General features: G+C 35.9%; 1 protein-coding gene across 1 annotated transcript in view; it reads right to left on the reverse strand.

The window, feature by feature from the left end:
- The window catches only part of Smp_143380 (DNA mismatch repair protein PMS2, putative), a gene marked incomplete at its 3' end in the record, with an annotated part of 36,972 nt that extends 17,246 nt beyond the window's left edge, over window positions 1–19,726 (reverse strand). Inside the window, exons 1-9 of the mRNA XM_018791068.1 lie at window positions 19,715–19,726; window positions 17,210–17,447; window positions 17,087–17,173; window positions 16,949–17,051; window positions 15,929–16,207; window positions 13,518–13,596; window positions 10,322–10,419; window positions 9,596–9,906; window positions 7,278–7,471 (exon numbers count right to left, since the gene is read on the reverse strand). Of these exons, the coding sequence (XP_018645717.1) occupies window positions 7,278–7,471; window positions 9,596–9,906; window positions 10,322–10,419; window positions 13,518–13,596; window positions 15,929–16,207; window positions 16,949–17,051; window positions 17,087–17,173; window positions 17,210–17,360 (1,302 nt within the window). The 5' untranslated portion in view covers window positions 17,361–17,447; window positions 19,715–19,726. The remainder of the gene's footprint in view (window positions 1–7,277; window positions 7,472–9,595; window positions 9,907–10,321; window positions 10,420–13,517; window positions 13,597–15,928; window positions 16,208–16,948; window positions 17,052–17,086; window positions 17,174–17,209; window positions 17,448–19,714) is intronic.
- Between the last annotated feature and the right edge of the window lie 777 nt (window positions 19,727–20,503).

Below are 20,503 nucleotides of genomic sequence, written 5' to 3' on the forward strand. Positions count from 1 at the left end.
ATCATTTAACTGCTGTTTATAAGGTAGCCCGTCATTATCGAGCCTCGAAGCCACAGTGGAACAAGCACCAACCCGAACTCGCTTTCGAAGCCGCCTTCTGGCGTGGCTTGGAAGATGCCCGATTAGGGCGAGTTCTTACGGCTTTACGAGAACGTGACCTGGATTGGGGGACGTAGGGATCTGGTACGTCCAATCGGTCTCGAAAACTGAGGCAAGGGAGGATACATTTGTCCCTATCCCCATGAGCCGTAGGTAGCCTAGCGTCGAGATCGATGTTTGAACGTGAAGTAGAAGCAACCATATAGTTGTTTTGGGCGCTAACTCGTGCTAGGATTTTGTCTGCTATTAGGGCCACCTGGTTGAGTGGGGTGTCCTTGAGCAGGGCCGTAAGGGTTGTTTGGATACTTGCTGTTAGAGCTTCGAGCCACAGTTACTTGACTATCTCTGAGTCGGCTGTCGTGTTTCCTGCAAGAGATTGCAGGCGCGTGAGGTGGTGGCTCGGTTTAGCATCACCCATAGGGTGACGTGCTAATAAAGTCCTCAGTCGTTCCTCTCTTGGAGGGAGGAAATGTCGAAGGATTGCATCCTTGAGACGATCGTAAACGTTTGGAACGTTTGAATTAAGGACTACCTTATAAACAGCAGTTAAATGATCCCCAGGTAATGATTTCAGAGCGTAGGCATACTTTTGCCGTTGATTGGTTATGTGGTGGATCTCGAATTGAGATTCCAGTGCCGCGAACCAAACTTCTGGATCATGAGGGAACCGGTCGAAAACTAATAGCCTTGTTAGGTCGGCTTACAATAAACTCTATCAGAGCCTCCAGAGAGGCTCATAAAGAGCCCAACCAATCAGCGATTAGTTAGAAGCTATGCTACTAAAATGCTACTAAAATAATGAGGTCCTGATTGGCTGCTAAACATACTGCTACTATGGAATCTCAAGATCTTTTAATTACTATAAAACCCCTGGTTTTTCTGTACATAATGAAACTTGTAGTAAAGTGCTTCTCTGATACTCGTGTCTTCTCTCTGGTCTTTCAAGTCGCTGAGTAGTGCTAGCCTGGGGTTATTCGAATAGCTAGGATCCGAATAAAGCGTTCAACCTACGAGACATATCAAGCCTGTACCTCGGAGTCTATTATATTTATGCTATTCTTATCGTTATCCACCATATTAAGTTGCCAAAATATTATATATTGAAGAATATCAATACGAATACGTGCAACAGATGTGAATAGATAAATTATAGACTCACCGCTTTGATCTGTTTGGAAGATTGGCTGAAGTTGAATTGTGTTCGTAGAATTGGGTCACCAGTTGTAGATGGCGTCGAGTCTTGATGGACTATGATCACCACTACACTAAGTTTACGCGTCCAGAAACGACTTGGTCCCTTTGATAACTCGCAAAGCAGAAGGCTGTAATTGGTCCAGGTAGAGTATATTTATTGGCGATCTCGTGGTATCGAAAGAATACCGAGACGTGTCAACGAGTACAGGCAAAAAGGACAGAGCGTAAGAGAGTTCAAACCAACAAGATGGAGAGCGAAACGAGAAGTGACTTTGATACAGTTAAACAACAACGAGTACGATAAAACAATCACCGGTACAATTGGTTATAACAATAATTGTTTCCATCATTCCAATCGTGTTCTCGTCGAGACAAGCCGGTCACTACAATGCCATTATCAGCGTGCAAGAGGTTCCCTCGACTGCCTAGACTGAGGGTTCATGAGCATGTGTGGTTCACTAGAACATCAATTTACTTAGCAGGTTGCAGGTTGTTCAATGTATGAGCAGATAGTAAAGACGTCGTAAATATATAACATGAGATAGCGATATATCCGCAACAATGAGCGATAATAATCAAGCCATTGATGTGATAAATGATCCAGAACAAAATAGAGATGATTGATCCTAGCGTAACGCTTATTAAAATTAAAAGCATCCACAGACATAATAGGAGGCAATATCGAAATGAAAAATGTGTTGTATAATAACATTTAGAAAAAATGATCTTGACTAAGCGAATGAGTGTAACATTGGGCCAAAAATTTACATGGAAAAAAAAGGTGGAACGAACTCACTTAAAGCAGGAAAATCTTACGTTATTGAATAACAAAATAGTCCAGTGAGTTTCGAATGTCATAACGTGAATGGAATGTTCATATAATTATAATTTGTTCGGTGAGTGATTTGACTGTGTAAACGTCATAATTTACTGTCAATACGAACAGCAATAATAATTCCACGTTATGTGATGATATGACATTCATGTAATAATAAACATATGATAATTATTCGAATCATAATGGAAAAAAATCCGTCAGATGGATCGATGAGCAGAGTTGACATGATGACAAAGTATTGATAAGATAATACGATTCGAGTATGTCCATGTTGTGCTGCACAGGCTTCGTTGAGTTTGCTTGTCGAAAGTATGAGGTGCCGAAGTTTCTTCATTGACGTAGCCTCCTGCGTTAGGTTTGTCGTGACTGGTTCGCTCGATGAGGTCACCAATTCTGTAGTGCCGTGCCTCGTTAATCGTTCACCTCGATAACCGTTATAATACAAATCTCAATGGTGCATGAAATCAGAAGGCGAAGAGAAGCGGCAACTACATTTTATTATCAAATGACGCAGGCCAGAAAGCTACAAGCACATGAGCAAATGCCAGTGAGCAAAGCGAAAACAACGCACATTGGAGATGGTGGGTAAGCCAATTTACTTTTTATCAGGCGTTAATAAATATTTAAAGTTCGATAAAACTAAATTACAGGCATGTGATGAATAAGATAAAAAGTGTACACACATGTGCGCTCATATAAAAGCAGTCAGTGTTAATAAGTGAATAATTAACAAGGTCGAAAGGTGACTCATGATAGGTAGGTAAATTGACTTGTTCGTAAGCTAGAATAAGGTTAGGTGGGGTTAACGTGTTAACTAACACTACCAAGGGACACTATCTGGAAAAATCCAAATAAGTTTTCTCGACTGATAATGAGATTCTATTAGAGACCAACACACCAGAGCTGACCAGCCTTCCAAGACAGGTGAGGCGATCGAAGCGATGAACTACTTAGCTCTTGATCGATAATAAACTTATAATTAGAAATGTGTGTAGGAGTATGGAGTTAGATACATAATTAGACAACTGCACAGTGTCATGACGACCTCATGCTAAAGCGAATTGGAAATGAAGTATGAATGTGTAAACTCCTTTCCTCCAATAGAACTGACTCGATAGAGTAGTTAGATATATATACAAGCAGTCACATTTACATATGTGACAATGTACATTGGTGATTAAGAATTACTAATGTGAATTAGTCAGTAGTAAACAAGGGTCAACAGAACTAAAGCTGATTTATGTGATTCAGTATCAGTGTTAGTTCGCAACAATTTAAAGTTTCTCATGTAAATTTATAGCAAAATATGTATGTATAGTTAGTGGCTAACAAAAAGCTATCAAAAATATTGGAAACACTTTTACAGTATGTATTCATTTGGTCTTTACACTGTCCATTTCGTAGTGAAGGCTGGAATTATCTGCAACACTTCCTCGATATTGAACAAATGTGTTGTATCTGGCAATTACAGTTACTGTTTCATTCAAACAGGGTGGGCTTATGGCTAATACTCCATGTTCGATTATACTTTTCTAACACAAATATCATCTAAACCATTTGAAGGTATCTAAAATTGTCTTCTGTGAACATTACAACGCTGTACAGTACAATAATCAGGATGGAAAATAAAAATTTAATAAAAAGTCGAGACTAGAAAAATGAAATCACTGGTGAAAATTAAATTCTAAAATTCTGAGTTTATTCATCGAAAGATTGTCAATATTGATGGATCCAGTATACTCAATGAATGTTAAGAACATTATCAGTCAGTCAACGACAACGTAGGACCAGGTACATATATGCATCGGTCCAAGATGCCATACCTCATTAGCATAACAAGATGAACACCAAATTCATAGAGGCAATCACTTCAATGATAGTATAAGAAAACATTTCATATAAAGATATGATACAGGGAGAAAGAACTAGTTCGTAGAAAGATAGGTATAAGGTCGTCTTAATCTCTCAGTTTAAGGGAAAATAAAGAGCGTATACACCTACACTATTGTGATCAATCCGGAGCCATATTACTTAGAGTCTCCAACCACTGGTTACGATAGTTGCGCGGACCCTAATAAATTAGTTTGCATCTACCAACATGGCTGAGACCAGAAGTTAGTGACTTTATGGACTAATGCCACGTTTTAGTTTGGCCGCCCCCAACTTTCTTCCATCCATCCCTAACAATAAGCATTATAGATCACCTTAATTGTTGTGTGTATATAACAGAGAAGATTGAATCATAGAATCATATTTGAAATACAACTTACAAATAATTGATCTTCCACAATTTCATATTCTGAACGAGATTCTTCTAACTGATCTACCTTTAGATTCGATGGTTGAGAATTTTCACAAGAAATTTCTTGTACATTGTTCGACTGATGTGTTGAATTTTCCAGTGTTGTTAAATCGATTATGTCAAATTGTAACGATGGTGTTTGATCATAAGAATAATGAGCTAAAATTAATTAAGATTAAATTGTTTAGGGAAATAACCATAAATAAATAAAAACCAAACGTTAGTAAAAATAATACACCTCCAATTTATTCAATACCATGAGTTGTTCGAATACACTAAAGAACTCTCAGTATATATCAAGGCGAAATTTCAAAACTTGTGAATATTCGAAATGATCTGTATGTAATTATGATATCTTGTTTTATTGTTAAATATATTTAATATAAATATTGTATAGCCCCCAAATGCCCTGGTACGGCAGAGAGTAGGGAGAGTTCGCTCTCCCTCTCGAAATGCTCTCACATGGCTACGCATATATAGCTTCTGTGATGGAAGTCCTACTCACTGCCTTCTCGTGGCATTACTGCTGTTTACGAAAATGAGAGGACGAAAAGCGAATGTCCGGCGCTTTAATCGAGTTGGTGGACACGGAAAGTCCACCTAGGGGAGTTGGAAAACCCTGATTCCAAACCAATGGTGCACATGGGCTGGCTCCAGTATCCTGAGGGAACAAATGGCGTATGAATCAATCGTTGGTCACAGGCTACCATGGGACTGCATCTCCTCACAATGCCCCACTGCCTTGTGGATCAGATCTTGAGGTCAAAGGCTTAGGGTGTGGCTCCCTAAGAAAACCACCTGTGTGGCACATATATATCTGGTGCCCCTTTGTACCAATATTTATGTGTTTAAATAAATAAATATTTCTCTAAAAGAATGGATGAAGTATGAAATATATGAATCACATTGGTTTCCCATTAATTAGATTTGTGATAGAGAGTTATATGGAATTAGGAAAGGTTAACAAAATAAAATTATGAACTGACGACCAGAAATTATTCGTAAGGTGGTCTAAATAAACAGGTCAGGATCAGTAAATCATTGCGTAACAATGATATTTTCTGTTCATCCGTTAAAAAAATGGACAAACGGAAGAAAATAGAGACATTGTATAGTCATTTTAAGAGCTATATGTATATACAACTATACGAAGTATCGAAAGAGCGGATAATTCAAGGCCCAATATTTGAGTTCCTGTATTGAGCCGTGTTATGAAACTTGGAAAACTGAATAATTTAAGACCGAGGAAATTTTGAATTATTTATTTAAAGTGTTAAAAACAGTGCACAGTTTTTAAGTTGTGTTTTGCTAGATATAAGTAAATGAGTGAAAAAAGAATGAAATTTTAAAAACTATTCTATAGTGGATTAATAGTTCTATTTTTAATTGAGATCACAAACTTATGAATCTTAGGCCACCATTGAAAACCTGGAAACACTAGACGGTCTTTTCGTACCACTATAGGACTTTTCATCAGTGAGTATCCACGATCTCATACGCGTGACTCGAACTCAGCATCTTAAGTCTCGTATATATATATATGTACTGAGTGTATTAATTAAGTATTTAGTTTACAGTATTTTGATACTGCCCTAAATTGCAAGATTGATCCTTAAGTCATTACACAGGTGTACGGGTTTTGTACCACAAATGAACTAATTATGTGCAAAGTGTGATTTCTCATTTACAATTTATTGTTGTCTTTTTAATTAGTTTTATAGAATCATGTGAATTTTTAAGTTATAAGATAACGATCATACATAGTAAAGCAGATGGTTTATCCCTCATGTTCTGATTAGACAAGTCGAAAACAGAAAGAACTAACTGGATTTCGTCAATATCAGCGTACTAAGTGGGTATTTTAGTAAAGCGTAATTCATTAGTATTAATCGAAGTAAGCAAGAATTAATTTGATGATTCTATCAATTTAGTAAATAAAAATTGAATTCATAGCATGCTTGAACACATGAACCGTAGAATACAGGTACACTGGTGCATAAACTTGTGTTTCATCACCATAGAGTTCATATAATCCATCGATAATCATCAAATGATTACTTTAAAAAATAGTCGTTTAAAAAATAGTCGAACATTTTATAACATTGAATGTTCCTACTTAGCTAATGGATTGAATTATTGAATCTTTAAAAACACTTGTATAATACATGTGCTCATCCCGACCACAGCTATTAACCTTGACATACTCGTCAGATTTGAGCCTAGTGATGAGCCAATCGAGCTGTAGTGACTGGAATACTTGTTCTTACCATGTTATGCAGGTTAGTTGGAGAATATTACAGTAAAAGCAGGAAACTCAGGATTTGAGTGTGTGAGTCTTAGTGATGACTGTACTGGAAGACGTGACGTAAGCAATATGTTTTCTTCAGGCAACCAGCACCTTCAGTGATTTTACCTTTCTACAACTGAGTCGTATAAAAAGTCGGCCCTAAAAACAACACATTTCAGATCACCTCATAGGCTTTCATTGCTATTGACATGGCTTTAAAAGTACAGGATTGACACACCAAAAACTAACCACATAAGGGTGGTGTACGAAGAGTTACGGTCCCTTAAGACTGTGGACACACTCCCTAGTTGCTGAAACTACAAGTAATCCAGTTTCCTTTTCAGGGGCGTCAAGAACACGTACCCACCTAGCGTAGGCGGCCAGGAATCGACAACTGCCCAAACATCTTTAACAGCACTCGATATTGACACATAGTTATCCAGTTCAGAAACTATTTAGTAATGATAAAACAGCATTCATTAAGAACAGAGTTTTTTGTAGTAAGCGTTACATGAGCTTAACTACAACAAAAAGAAGAAAATAATAATGATAATTACCTCTTTTGGGTGATACACAACTGATATCTGATACAGGAGATGAATGACGTTTATGAATTGGAGTTGAAACCTATAATCCAAAAAATGCCTAGTTATCAATATAGAAAAGACACATGTTTGTATACAATAACTAAATTGAAACAAACTGAAGGAATTTTTTTCACTGATAGTTGGCAGTAAAAAACGGAAGCTGACTGCGAAAAATGGAATACATCATAACTTATAGTAATCAGTTGTCAATGATTATCAAAGTAGGATCTGACAGAGATGAAAATTGATCCCAGTTCCCGAATTGTATCAGCACAAATGGCGCAAAGTTAATAGAATATTTACGGAAGGCATTAAAATTTTAATAGCATCAATGATGGTCAAAAGAATAAATAGAAAGACTATGGGGTTCAACAAGAAAGAGCCAATCCATGGAATGAAAATCATAAAATAAATTTTGCAACTTAGGATCTATGAAGATAGACAAAGAATAAACATAACTGTAACAATATGACTGATTTTTAGATATATCACTTAGTGTTTCCAGGCGTCTATAGACATCATCTGCTAACACCGTTTCGACTAAACGTCGATGACCTAAAGAGATGATAACACATCTTGAATTGTTTTCCTTTCAAACCCTCCAACCAAATAACACAATCATTTGTTCCCACAGATTATGTATTTTCATGGTATAGCCAACACATTAGTTAAGTAGAAAATACTCCCACTTACACAATTTACTTGTGATTCATCATTCAATTGATCACAATTAGTAACAATTTGTGATTGATCAAAATCAATTTTCGTTTGTGATAAACTACTAATATCCATACCTGATGAATTAAATAAAGTTTTAACTAGTACAGCTTTCGTCAGCTTTTGCTAAAGCCATTACATAATTTTCATGATGTAATAATAAAGTTCGTTTATCCGGAGTTAAATTTATATCAACAGATTCTAAAATATTTATAAAAACAGGAAATGAAAATTGAAGTAGAAAGAAAAACGAAAGAACATAAAAAGAATACAAATATTTCAATTCGACAGGTGGTTCATCTTAGCTATCAGAATAGACGAGTGATAATATCTCAGACTGAGAAGTTGACTGACGCAGGTGTAAATCACACAGGAAGCATCAGTTTACAAGTAAATAATGTTGACGAGTGTCAGCAAGCACGAAACTTAGCCCCAGCATGTTTTCTGCCTAACTTCAACCACTTAACATGACAAGATCAGATTAATGAGATGAACAGCAAAGAAATCGAAAGGAGGTAAGTTAGCTAACATCTCTGACCACTGACTGGGATTATCGCGTGGAGGGAAAGGTTAGACAATTTGACATGTTACTACATAAAGTCAAATCTACTAAATTATTTGTTATTGACAGACGGTCGAGAGTGGGGGAAGTCCGCTCTCCCCCTCGAAATACTCTCACATGGACATGCGTATATAGCCTCTACCAGGGAAGTCCTACTCACTGCATTCTCGTGGCATCACTGTTGTTTACGAAATTGAGAGGACGAATAGCGAACGTCCGGCGCTTTAATCGGGTTAGTGGACACGGAAAGTCCACCTAGGGGAGTTGGAAAACCCTGATTCCAAACCAATGGTGCACATGGGCTCCAGTATCCTGAGGGAACAAATGGCGTATGAACCAATTGTTGGTCACCGGCTACCATGGGACTGCATCTCCTCACGATGCTCCACTGCCTTGTGGATCACACCTTTAGGTCAAAGGCTCCGGGTGTGGCCTTCTAAGAAAACCACCTGCTTCGGTTTGAGCATCTGGGTAGTATGACAGCCCTCACACAAGTCAAATGAGATTTGTGCGGCGCATATGTATCTGGTGCTTCCTTGTACCAATATTTATGTGTTTAAATGAAATAAAATAATGACAGAAATCATGAATTATATTAATCCTTATTAACTTCTGAGTGATACACATACACTATTATATTCACATCGAGTTGTCAATTAAACGAAGAAAAACAAATATTCAGATCTTAGATGGCTGGAGGTAGTTGATAAAATACCCTGTACATACGTTTTGCGCTAGTTGGTACTCGTCAACAGGTGGTTTGAACTTTATAGGTAGCAAAAGTTCCCTCAACACTACACGTTGGTGATAAGTAGCAACTAGCGCAAAACTCAAGCCCGGGATTCCTCTTCAACTACTTTCAACCACCTAATATCTCAACATAATCTACGCGATATCAAGACACTTCAACAAGTCGACAAATCTATTGCTAGCATTCATTTAGTGCTAAAAGAATAGACAAATAAATATGACCACAATCAATAGTCAGTAATTAGTTAATTGTACTGACGTGTAGGCATTGTAAATAGGAGTATGAGAACTGGAAATGTACTAGTGGTACTTCGATTAGGTAAACTTATCCCACTAGTTATAGATGAATAGGCTTCTTTGGAACAACGTCGCCATAAATCAGTAGCTAAACGTGTAATTTTTGGCAAGTCACATGGTCGGCCATTAATATAAATAAATTGACGTTCTGATGAAGAATAGCCAATAGATGTTCGACGTTTGTTAGCTAGTAATGGAGATGGAGATGAATTACCAATCAGTGATGATGTATTTGTAGAAGGATCAGGAGGTTTACTCACGTATCCAGATATTCTGAAACAATTAGGAATATATACAATTATTATCGTTATTATTATTACTAACAGAAGCGACCAAGTAGAAGAAAATGTAGATCTTAAATAACTAATTTTTTCAAATTCCATTCTCGAGTTCTATATTTAAAAAAACAAAAAAAACGTTAACTGGACCCAGTAGCTTAGCGGATAATGTGATGTCTGTTTGAAGTGAAGGATTTGAATCCCAATATAAACATTAACACTAAGATGCAGATGTAAATCTTGTTAACAGATCGTAAATGGAACGAGACAAGAATCCTTGAGTACACTGGTAACCATAATCCATCTAATTTGATTAAACCAACCATTTTTTAAAAATGTTATTTTGTATAGTCTATATATTTTATTGAAGAAATATGATTTAATACAAAAAATTATTGCTATAAACTGACTTGATAGAATGTCCAATAGATGAAGATTTTATATTGAACTCTTCACAAATATCTTCTGGGATAGTATCAATTTGCTCCAATTCAACAAGATTATCCAACTGAAAATATACCAAAATACATGTATAATAACAAGTGAAGACAACAGAAATATATGATCTAGGGTATATTATCATTATTATTAGTAGTAGTAGTAGTAGCGGTAGTAATAATAATAATGGTTTGATCATATGCTCACTAGTGACTGGTTCCATGAGGTAATTCCTGGAGTTCTAGTGAGGTATCTACCTCAGTACAATGGAAATTGGTCGCGCAATTTCGTGGATTGGTTGAGGTTAGACATTAACACCGCTGGATGCCGGCTCAGTGGTCTATCAGTTAAGTGCTGGTAGGTCTTTGGTTCGAATCCCACGAGACGAGATCGTGGATGCACACTGCTGAGGAGTCCTACAATAGGACGAAACGGCCGTCCAGTGCTTCCAGGTTTTCCATGGTGGTCTAGCTTCAATTGACTCGTGATCTTAACTATATAAAATAATGGTTTGAATTATCCCGTTACTGATATTCAGGACTCAGTTCGAAATTTTGATCGGTCTATAGTGGTATTGGGGTATTCTATTCAGGTTACCTCGATAAAGCCACTCTATTACGAGTTTTTTTTTCAAGTACCAATGTGAAAATCAGAACTGGCATGTAAATACACTCAGCTGACAAACCCAAAATACGCTGAAAAAGTGTGAAATGAATTCCACTGCCAGACACAATCCATCTTCATCCAATAAATTACGATATTTACATCATTAAAAATGTACAAACAGTGTAAATGAATTCTAGTTTTTTAAAACAAATAAAATTACCAAGGCTGAGAAATTTTAAACTAGAAAAAAAGTATCTTAACAATATTCACTAGTTTTCTATGAATCTTTAATTGATATTAGTCTATTACATATTGATCTACGATCTCTTTAATCTTTCGAGTCATACACCTTTAAAACAAGTGTTTGTATTGAAACAAACTTATAATCAACTGATTATGTTTTATGGTTGCACTTCATTACATGATTACAATCAATTGCTAATCTAATTACTGTAAAACTCAAGAAACACTATCACAATGATTTATATAGTTATCAGAAGGGGTTTTGTGGAGATTTAAAATTTTCGTAGTTGAAAGCGTGAGTCAATTGAAGCTAGACCACCAGGGAAAACCTGGAAGCAGTGGAGGGTCGTTTCGTCTTATTGTGGGACTCCTCGGCAGTGTGCATCCACGACCTCGCCTCGCGAGATTCGAACCCAAGCGAGGTCATGGATGCGCACTGCTGAGGAGTTCCACAATAGGACAAAACGGCCGTCCAGTGTTCCCAGGTTTTCCCTGGTGATCTAGCTTCCATTGACTTACGCTTCCAATTTATATAGTTCCCTTCTCGTGTCTTTTGAAAAGAAGAGAAGTGATTGCTATACGATTAATAAGTCAAATATATTTAGTTATGAAAAAAAGTTCTCTTGGAAGCCAGAACGGTTGTAAACAGTCAATCAGTCAGCGACAACGTAGGACCAGGCACATTTATGCATCGGTCCAAGTTGCCATACCTGTTGTAAACACTTGTCTATGAATATGAATGAAAACTATTAAGTATTTAAAAACGTCTTCATATAATAATTTTTAAATATTCCAAATTAGGTGGCTACAAAACAGTAATTTTGTTTTATAAATCTGAATAATTTGTGTTGAGCGTTTTCTTTACTGTGATCAAACTATATATGATGTTGAATAAACTGAGGATTATTACTAGTATTGTCACTATTAACTAGAGATTTTAAGAACTTTTGAAACAAACCGCACTTTTATAGACGATAACGCTTAGTATCAAAATAATTTTCTGTTAGTTCTACTGAGAAACTATGACTTATACGGTCAATCATATTGAGAGTGAACGCTTTATGGATTAAGCCAATGTTTCAAACGTTGAAAGATCCCTATCATATTAAAAGACTAGTATTTGAATGAAGAATATTCTTTTCTACAATTCATATATCCAAATTAATAATCCGAAAAAAAGCTAGGTTAAGGGCTAAGTACATCGTTTGAAGCATGTAAATTTGGGATTGTCAAACCAAATAGAATAAAATTGTTAGTGTTGATATTGACTCATGCAGAATGTTAACTTGAATCTGTATATATGTAAAGTGAAAATTTAAGATCTGTGATCAGAATAAATATGGGTCAGATAGGGTGAGAGAGAGATATGATAGTGCAATTACAATTCTATCAAGTGGAAGATTAAATTGTGTGAAAAATTAGGAAGACGTAATATAGGGAGGGATCACTGAGAAGTGAATGAATCATGTCTAGGGGGGATTAATAATGATGTTTAACCAGTAATAATAATAATAATAATAATAATAATAATAATAATAAAATACAAAGATTTGTGAATAAAAATAAGAGAGACAATTATACTTGACTACGAAAGGTCGTAAGTACATAGTCAAATTAGGCCAACCAATAGCTAAGATTACTATTGATTAATTGGTCTTGTGGTTAGCCAAGGGAGGAGCACGGGTTGGAGATATTTCTTCTGTACGCATAAGTGCGGTTTCTTCATGCTGATGGCTACTGCCTCCGCCGTTTGAGGGACTTTAAGCCTGACAAGCTTTGGCTAAAAATTACTGACCCTATAAATGATTGAAAAGGATTGGTTTATACTGGCATTATTACCAGTTTGTACTAAATAGGCCAATACTTTCTTCATCAGACCTTTACTTAGCGACGCTGGGAGGTGTTCACGAGCACGAAAATGTAAATTCCTAGAAATTCCACTTGATCGAATTGTAATTGCACTATCATATCTCTCTCACCCTATCTGACCCATATTTATTCTGATCACAGATCTTAACATATAATTGTAGAACCTGAAGACAATGTTTTAAACTTGATACTTTATGACCAATCTCAAAAACGATATACAATATAACACTAGTTAATGTCCATTTAAGCACAATACTAAGGTTTGACTTGATCATTTCGAATAAATTGAACATTGAGTAGATTGTTATATTGAGTTGTGAAACGTCAGTAAAATCTAATTATCTCCCCATTGAGGTAGTACAAACATACTAATTTATTTACAACATTATTCATTTCAAATCAACATAACTGTGATAATACATTATTATTCATGTATATGTGCATACCTACCTGTGCATGACCAAATACGGCAGAAATATTATCTTTAAGTGATATAGAAGGTCCATTTGAAATTACATTAATCAACTCGCTAAATAAGATAAATAAAACAAAATGAATAATCTGTATTTTTTCCTTAGTTCAAGTTCCAACTTATTCATCAAACATAAATCATTTGTGAAAATAGTTGGGGAAAAAAAATTGATTGTCCAGTATCACAATTATTTTTTTTAAGTAGTGTTTTGATGGTTGCGCCACACAATAACAATGAGGCCAGTAACGGTTATCATTGATTTATGTGAGGGCTGTGATAGTGCCTGGGTGCCCAGACTGAAGCAGGTGGTTTTACTTGGAGGGCCAAACCCCGAACCTTTGACGTGAAGGTCTAATCCTCAAGGCAGTGAGGCAACGTAAGGAGATGCAGTCCTCCCATGGTAGCCAGTCACCAACAATAGGTTCATACGCCTTTTATTCCCTCAGGATCCTGGGGCCTATGTCTACCATTAGTTTGGAATCAGGGTTTTCCAACTCCCCTAGGCGGATCCTCCACACCCACCAACCCGTTTAAGGCATCGGATATTCGCTTTTCGTCCTCTCAATTTCGTAAACAACACCCCAGCAATATCCTAACCCTTCCGGGAGCTACCCTAAGAGCCACTATGGGTCCCGAACCCGAGTAAAGAAGAATTGGATGTATTTCTAACAACCCCACACTGTGAAAATGAACTTCGTTTCGGAGTCGCAAATCAGGAGAAACCAACTAAACTCCCCTTTGGGAGGAAAATGGTCTTCCAATAAAAAAGTTATGGGACTTTATGGTGGAAGTTGAAAGTTTTCTGAAGCCACAAGGCCAATACCTAATCTCTAGATAGCGGATTATGACCCAAGAGGGGTATTAGGATTAAGTAATTAAGTAGATAATGTTTTGTCTAGTACATGTTACCAAATTCAAATCCTTAGTGAAATTCAAATGTTCCTGTCTAATAGTAAACTCAATCACAACTTTTATCAACCAACAAACGAAAGTATTTCCTTGTATTTGCCAATAATTTATGTTGATAAGTAATTGCTCGTAGAACGCATATATCGCAAATAAAGATAGAGGTTTTACTATGTCACCTCACATTAAGAACACAATTTTTGGAGTTTAGTCGAACCAATTAGTGTTTAAGTATACAATTCCGAGTTGATGGAGAAGAGATGTAGTCCAAAAGGATAATTTTGATGAAACTCAGTTCTTTGAGCTGAATGGTTTTATAGTGAAACCTACTCGCCACCCATTCTATTAAGTGGGAATCTAACAGATTTCTATCGGAAAAAAACACATGAAGTGCATAAAGCGACATATTTTCCAAACTATTTGACTTGTCTCAGTCTGCCAGCATGTTTATGAAGATTGATGGAATTTTGACACGGTTATGGAGGTTTCATTTGGATTTCCCACATGTAACCATGCAGACAAGATGTTTGTCTTACTATGCCAGTCTTGTTATGCTAATGAGGTATGGCAACTTGGACTGATGCATATATGTTACTGGTCCTACGTTGTGGATGACTGACAAATCTGTTTATTTAGAATTACTCCTTATCTATAAAACATGGTCTACAACGGTAAACGATAACCACTGGCAGTTGAACAAACGATTAAGATTATTTGAATAAACAGGCTTTAATAAGTTGGTGTGATTTCGAAGAACACTTTTCAGGAATAGGAATTACCACAAAACTTACTGATCGATGGATTGAAATTTAGAATTTAAGTTATTGAATATGGTTGAAGCAATGTGACTTCAAGAATGTTGATTATTTATCTATTTATTAGATAACTATATGTCCATTGCATTTAATATCGGTACATGATGTAAGGGACCAAAATTAAACTGAGTAACAAATCAAAATTCAATGTGATTATTATATTAACACCCAGCTACATTCGTTACAATCAAAAACAAAGCCTTAGTTAGCAAAGACAATGAACAATTTTTTAATTAACAATTCAAAATCTCGACCTACCGGACACAATATGATTCAATATGTTATATTATTGAGTTTGGGAAACTGTTAATAGGCGGCAAATTAGAAAAAAATAGACTAGTGACAACACTGCAACTTTGCAAATAAAATGTGACCACCCACTAAAGGACTCGACAAACCCGACATGAATCACTACCCAGCGATCAGTCAGTTATAGATATCCCGGTCATATTGGAGACCAGTCACTGCCCAAATAACTTAATGGTAACGCCCCATGCCAAGAGGCTGGTTGACATGAGTTCAAGTTAGACAGGGAACATCAGTTCCCCTAAGACTACATGTATACCGTGCTTGTAAGTGCCAAATAGCACGAAATCTGGACCGAACAGAGATTTTATGTTGACTACCTTCAAACACCTAACAAAATAAAAACAATGGCATAGTCTTACCCTTTCTTTCCGATACGACTGCACGAGATTTGCACACCAATGGAAACAAGACAATAAGCTGTTAACAAGCTGATAACTTCGGCGAATTCTTTTGGTAATCTATTTGGGTCAGTTAAATGACGCCGACGAACGGGTAGATCATAAAATAGTTGATTAACACACACAGTAGTACCCTGAGATCTTGCTAAACTTCGACTATCTGTTATTTGTCCAGAAGAGTCAAACTCAAGTTTTGTGCCAATTTTAGCATTTAATGCACAGGTATGTATGGTAACTTTTCTAAAAGACGAAGAAATGGATATTTTGTACGGAAGGAATAATTTAGAACTTTTCAGCCAGCAAATTAGAAATCAGTAACTTAAGTAAAGATATGTGACGATGCTTTTTAAACCAACAATAAAAGTATATCCCTTTACCCTTAACTCACATCTTAAGGCTTTGACTCTAAGACAATAATTCATAGGTTAGAGATGCGGAAAAGCTATAAAATAGAGTGGTTAACTGAAATAACAGTCTGTTAAGTTTGTTCCTTTACGAAGAGATATTTACTTTGATACAAAACAGTAAGAAGCAAATACAATTACGAATTATGATAGATTACAGTGAAAAAGGGATTTAATCATCTGTTATCTTCAGCATATGAATATCCTTACAAAAATTTCTCTATATTTTACTTATGATCTTACTTTTCATTTATTCTGCTCATATGCTGAAATATTCAAGTAATATTACTGGTAAATTGGTGTGCTTTTGTTTCGGATACAGAGATATAACTTCTATATGGTCGATGTGAATTACTTCCATACCAAGTGTCGATTGTTTGCCAACTCCAATTACTGATACTAGGCTTACAAATGAATTGGTAACAAGAGATTATATAACTGCCCAGCAGACAAAGTTACTTATTATAGTCAAGTGACATATCTGAACACAATATTAAATGCGAAAATAAACATAACTAAAATTTTTGTTTGAAAATAAAGACTGAAAAAAACAGGAATAAAAACTGATTTAACTTACGCTAAATGGCAAAGAGAAGAAAGAGCTTCCCCACGAAAGCCGTAGGTTTCAACACAACTCAAATCATCAAAGGTACTTAGCTTTGAAGTGCAATATTTCCCAGCTAAATAATTTGACATAAGGTAAGTTTTAACTTACTGAGACCCTCAAAATCTTCTTCTCTGATTCCAACACCGTTATCAATCACTTCGATGGACTCACTGCCATGGCCTCTTAATCGAATTTCTACGATCGAAATATTTACGAAGAAAGTAGACAAACCTATTTTAGAAGACTTTGCGTCAATACTATTTTCCAGGAGCTCTTTTACAGCAGAAGCTAGAGTTACTACGACCTGACCAGAACATATTTTGTGGACCAGATTTTTGTCCAATCGAGATATCGTGGATATGTCACTGTCCATTGAATTCATGCTGTTAATCTTAGTGTTAAATGATGGATAGCTCCATGCAAACTGATTTAATAATAAAAATAGGTAGTGGGTCACTTCAACAGTAAACTAAAACAAAACCATGAACGAGGAAGGACTTTTTACTAGTAGAACAACAGAATAGAGCTTATATGGATTAGACTTACTGATCGATACCTCTTCGTTCACAACATTTAGATACTGAAACTCTAGGCACTAAGCTATAAGTCTCAAACGCGTTATTTGAGTTCTGTTTAATCAATCAGTAATTTCTTCCACACTTTACCTATGAATACATGTTAAGCTTTAGTACGTGATTATCATGGTGAACTGCTTCCATTTGTAACCTACACTTGCTTATGATAAGTGTCGACCAACTACCCTTTGAATGAACAATTTCCTATCAAACTATTTCAAATTAGCAAGGGATTACAAAAATATGATTTAACAATTAAAACTTTGAATACATTTCGTAAACGAGACATTCAAAGTGACTGCTACACGTTGTTGACCTTTATTCAACCGCAGGAGACTGAAAATATCTTGAGTAATAAAAGGACCACTAGTCGGTAGGACTAAACTATACTGCCGAACCAATCAAAAGCTTTCGCGGGTTTTCAAGGTCACGGCGCTAAGTTCAGTACCTGATGCTTATGTACGATCGGTTTACAGCGGATTTTAGGGAAGACGTGATAATTTAGCGTCTACAAGAGAAGTGATCATAAGATTTTGGCGCGAAATTCAATTATCCGTTTGGATAAATAGAGTTTTGGCATTATAGCTGATGTCAGTTCGTGATGAAAACCCTAAGTATAATTCCTAACCTTAACCGTGAACTTTAAATCATAATTTGAATTCTTCACACAGGTTTATACCCTCATTTGGTCTTAGTTATTATGTTGACACTCTCAGAGTCACTCTAGCGTCGCTCAAAGGTTGTCCATAACTTATAGTCTCACCCATAACCCTAAACCCTAACCCTAAACCTTAACTCTAACCCTAAACCGTAAACCATACCAATATACTAACATTATGGAAGCTATGTGGTCGAGGCTAAAAGAATTTCTGAGACCTTATCATGGTTTCAGAGGTCGACTACTATGGAGCCATATGGATGTGTTCCTGTACCGTATGCACTATGATTTTAGAACTTCTGAACCTATATCTGACCTTGAGAAGTTTTTGACTCATGTAAATGAAGTGTTTCCACTCTAATTCTTTGGTTTTGTATAATAAATTTTTAGTGTACACTAGCTGTCTTCTGATTGGCTAATATTTCTCAAGGTCATTTAAGATTCGTTCAAAGGTCGGCAGTATAGTTTAGCCCTACCTCACTAATCACATAAAAAGGTAAATGGGATACATCGGTTTACAAGTATGTGATACGTTGGTTTTAAACCAATGACTACGACGTTCTCCCAACTTTTACAGAGAACCTCGACAGACATTTAATGCAGAAGGCTAATTTTTTATTGGAAAATATGAGTGGATACCCAAGACTACCTTAAGGTAGTCTTAAGGGAATTCCCTTTAGATATAAATCTAGGGTTTTAATGCTTCATACTGTTGTTATTTATGAATCTACTCGTTTGAATAGCTTACTTTCAGTACCAGAATTAGCAAACATTAGGATATTTCAAACTGCTAAATGCGCAGAAGTAGGATTAACAAGCTGTTCGTCGAATACTTCGAGTAAGGAACAATCTACTGATGTGGTGTTTTTTTAAACAACAGAATTTAGGTTTGAATCCTGTCAAATAAGTATGTGGGTAACATTTGTATGCCAATCCATGATGCATGTTTGCATTGTAACTCCAAAAATAGACACTAAAAGGCCAACCTTATTCTAAACATGCCTTCCTCACAAACTACATAATATTCGAAAGGAATATTTTTCACCAGCATCTACAAATTGAACACGTTCTGAACAACTTCAAATATTGATCAGTTTCACATATGTGATTAATTTCAAAAGGGTGATGGTATAATGGCAGATCATCTATACGAGTTTAAATAACCAAATCTTAGTGACAGTTTTAATGAGAAAGTAGAGGGTCTTCAGCAAACAAAGGGATTTAGGTCTGAGGTATTTGACTTAAACCTTAAGACAAACTTTAACACAGTACCGCAACTCAACAGTTTTTTTTGTATTTTATGCTAAAATTTAGTTTGCCTGACTTTTAGATAGATCTTAATACTTTGTTATCCTATTCAAAAACCAGACTATTATTTTTTCAATTGGAAATTATATATGAAGTTGAATCTCTTTCCGGACGAATGCTAAAACTTTAATGTAGCAGTCGTAGTATACAAAAAAACATCATCCAAATGTATTGAAAAACATCTATCAAACTTACTTTATTCACTGAAATAATATGAGGGAGAAATGGGTCAAAGTAACAGATTTCTCAAATTGACGCTTTTTAAACTTTCAATATCCAATGCATTCAAATGGTTCAGATGGTTGAGGACGGAATAGAAGTTTTCGTTTAACGGGCTTCCATGTCTAGTAGTAGTTGATCACCAATATCTCCAGGCAGGAACCTAGGTATATAGCCGATAATAGGAAAAATAATTGGTAAATCATAATAAGATGATATCCTTGATCTTAACACACAATACATATCTGAGTCTTCCTGCCGAACTATTGTTAATCAATTGATTTATTGAACTCTCTAATTTTAATGAAAGGTTTTAAATTATTGACATTTTCTATCATGAATAATAAAGCCAATCGACCTTACTAATCCTAGTGAATCTGATGGTCGATATTAATATTATCGTGACAACAAATAAGCCTGTTTAATATAGAGCACCAGGGTTGTGAAAGCCGGGAGATTTTATGTTGCAGGGAGGAGAGCTGGTGAGTTTCTCAATGAGAAACCTAAGGAGCAGAATATGAAGAAGGTGAGGGAATAGAAGTGTCAACGCAAATAAAGAAAGAGAACACTCTAATCAGTCAGTTGAAAAATGGTAAAACAAGAAGGTAGACGGATATATAAGGACAGCAGATGAAAAGGTATTACGATAAACAAGTTGTAGGGGAGTATTTCTGTTGAAAGTAGTCGGTAGCACAATATGTTAGTTGTAGCGGTAAATAAATCCCCAAAATCTGGTTCTGACAGCATAAGTTTTACTAGACTCAC

This window comes from Schistosoma mansoni (genome assembly GCF_000237925.1).
Source record: "Schistosoma mansoni, WGS project CABG00000000 data, chromosome 5 unplaced supercontig 0198, strain Puerto Rico, whole genome shotgun sequence".
NCBI lineage: Eukaryota > Metazoa > Platyhelminthes > Trematoda > Strigeidida > Schistosomatidae > Schistosoma > Schistosoma mansoni.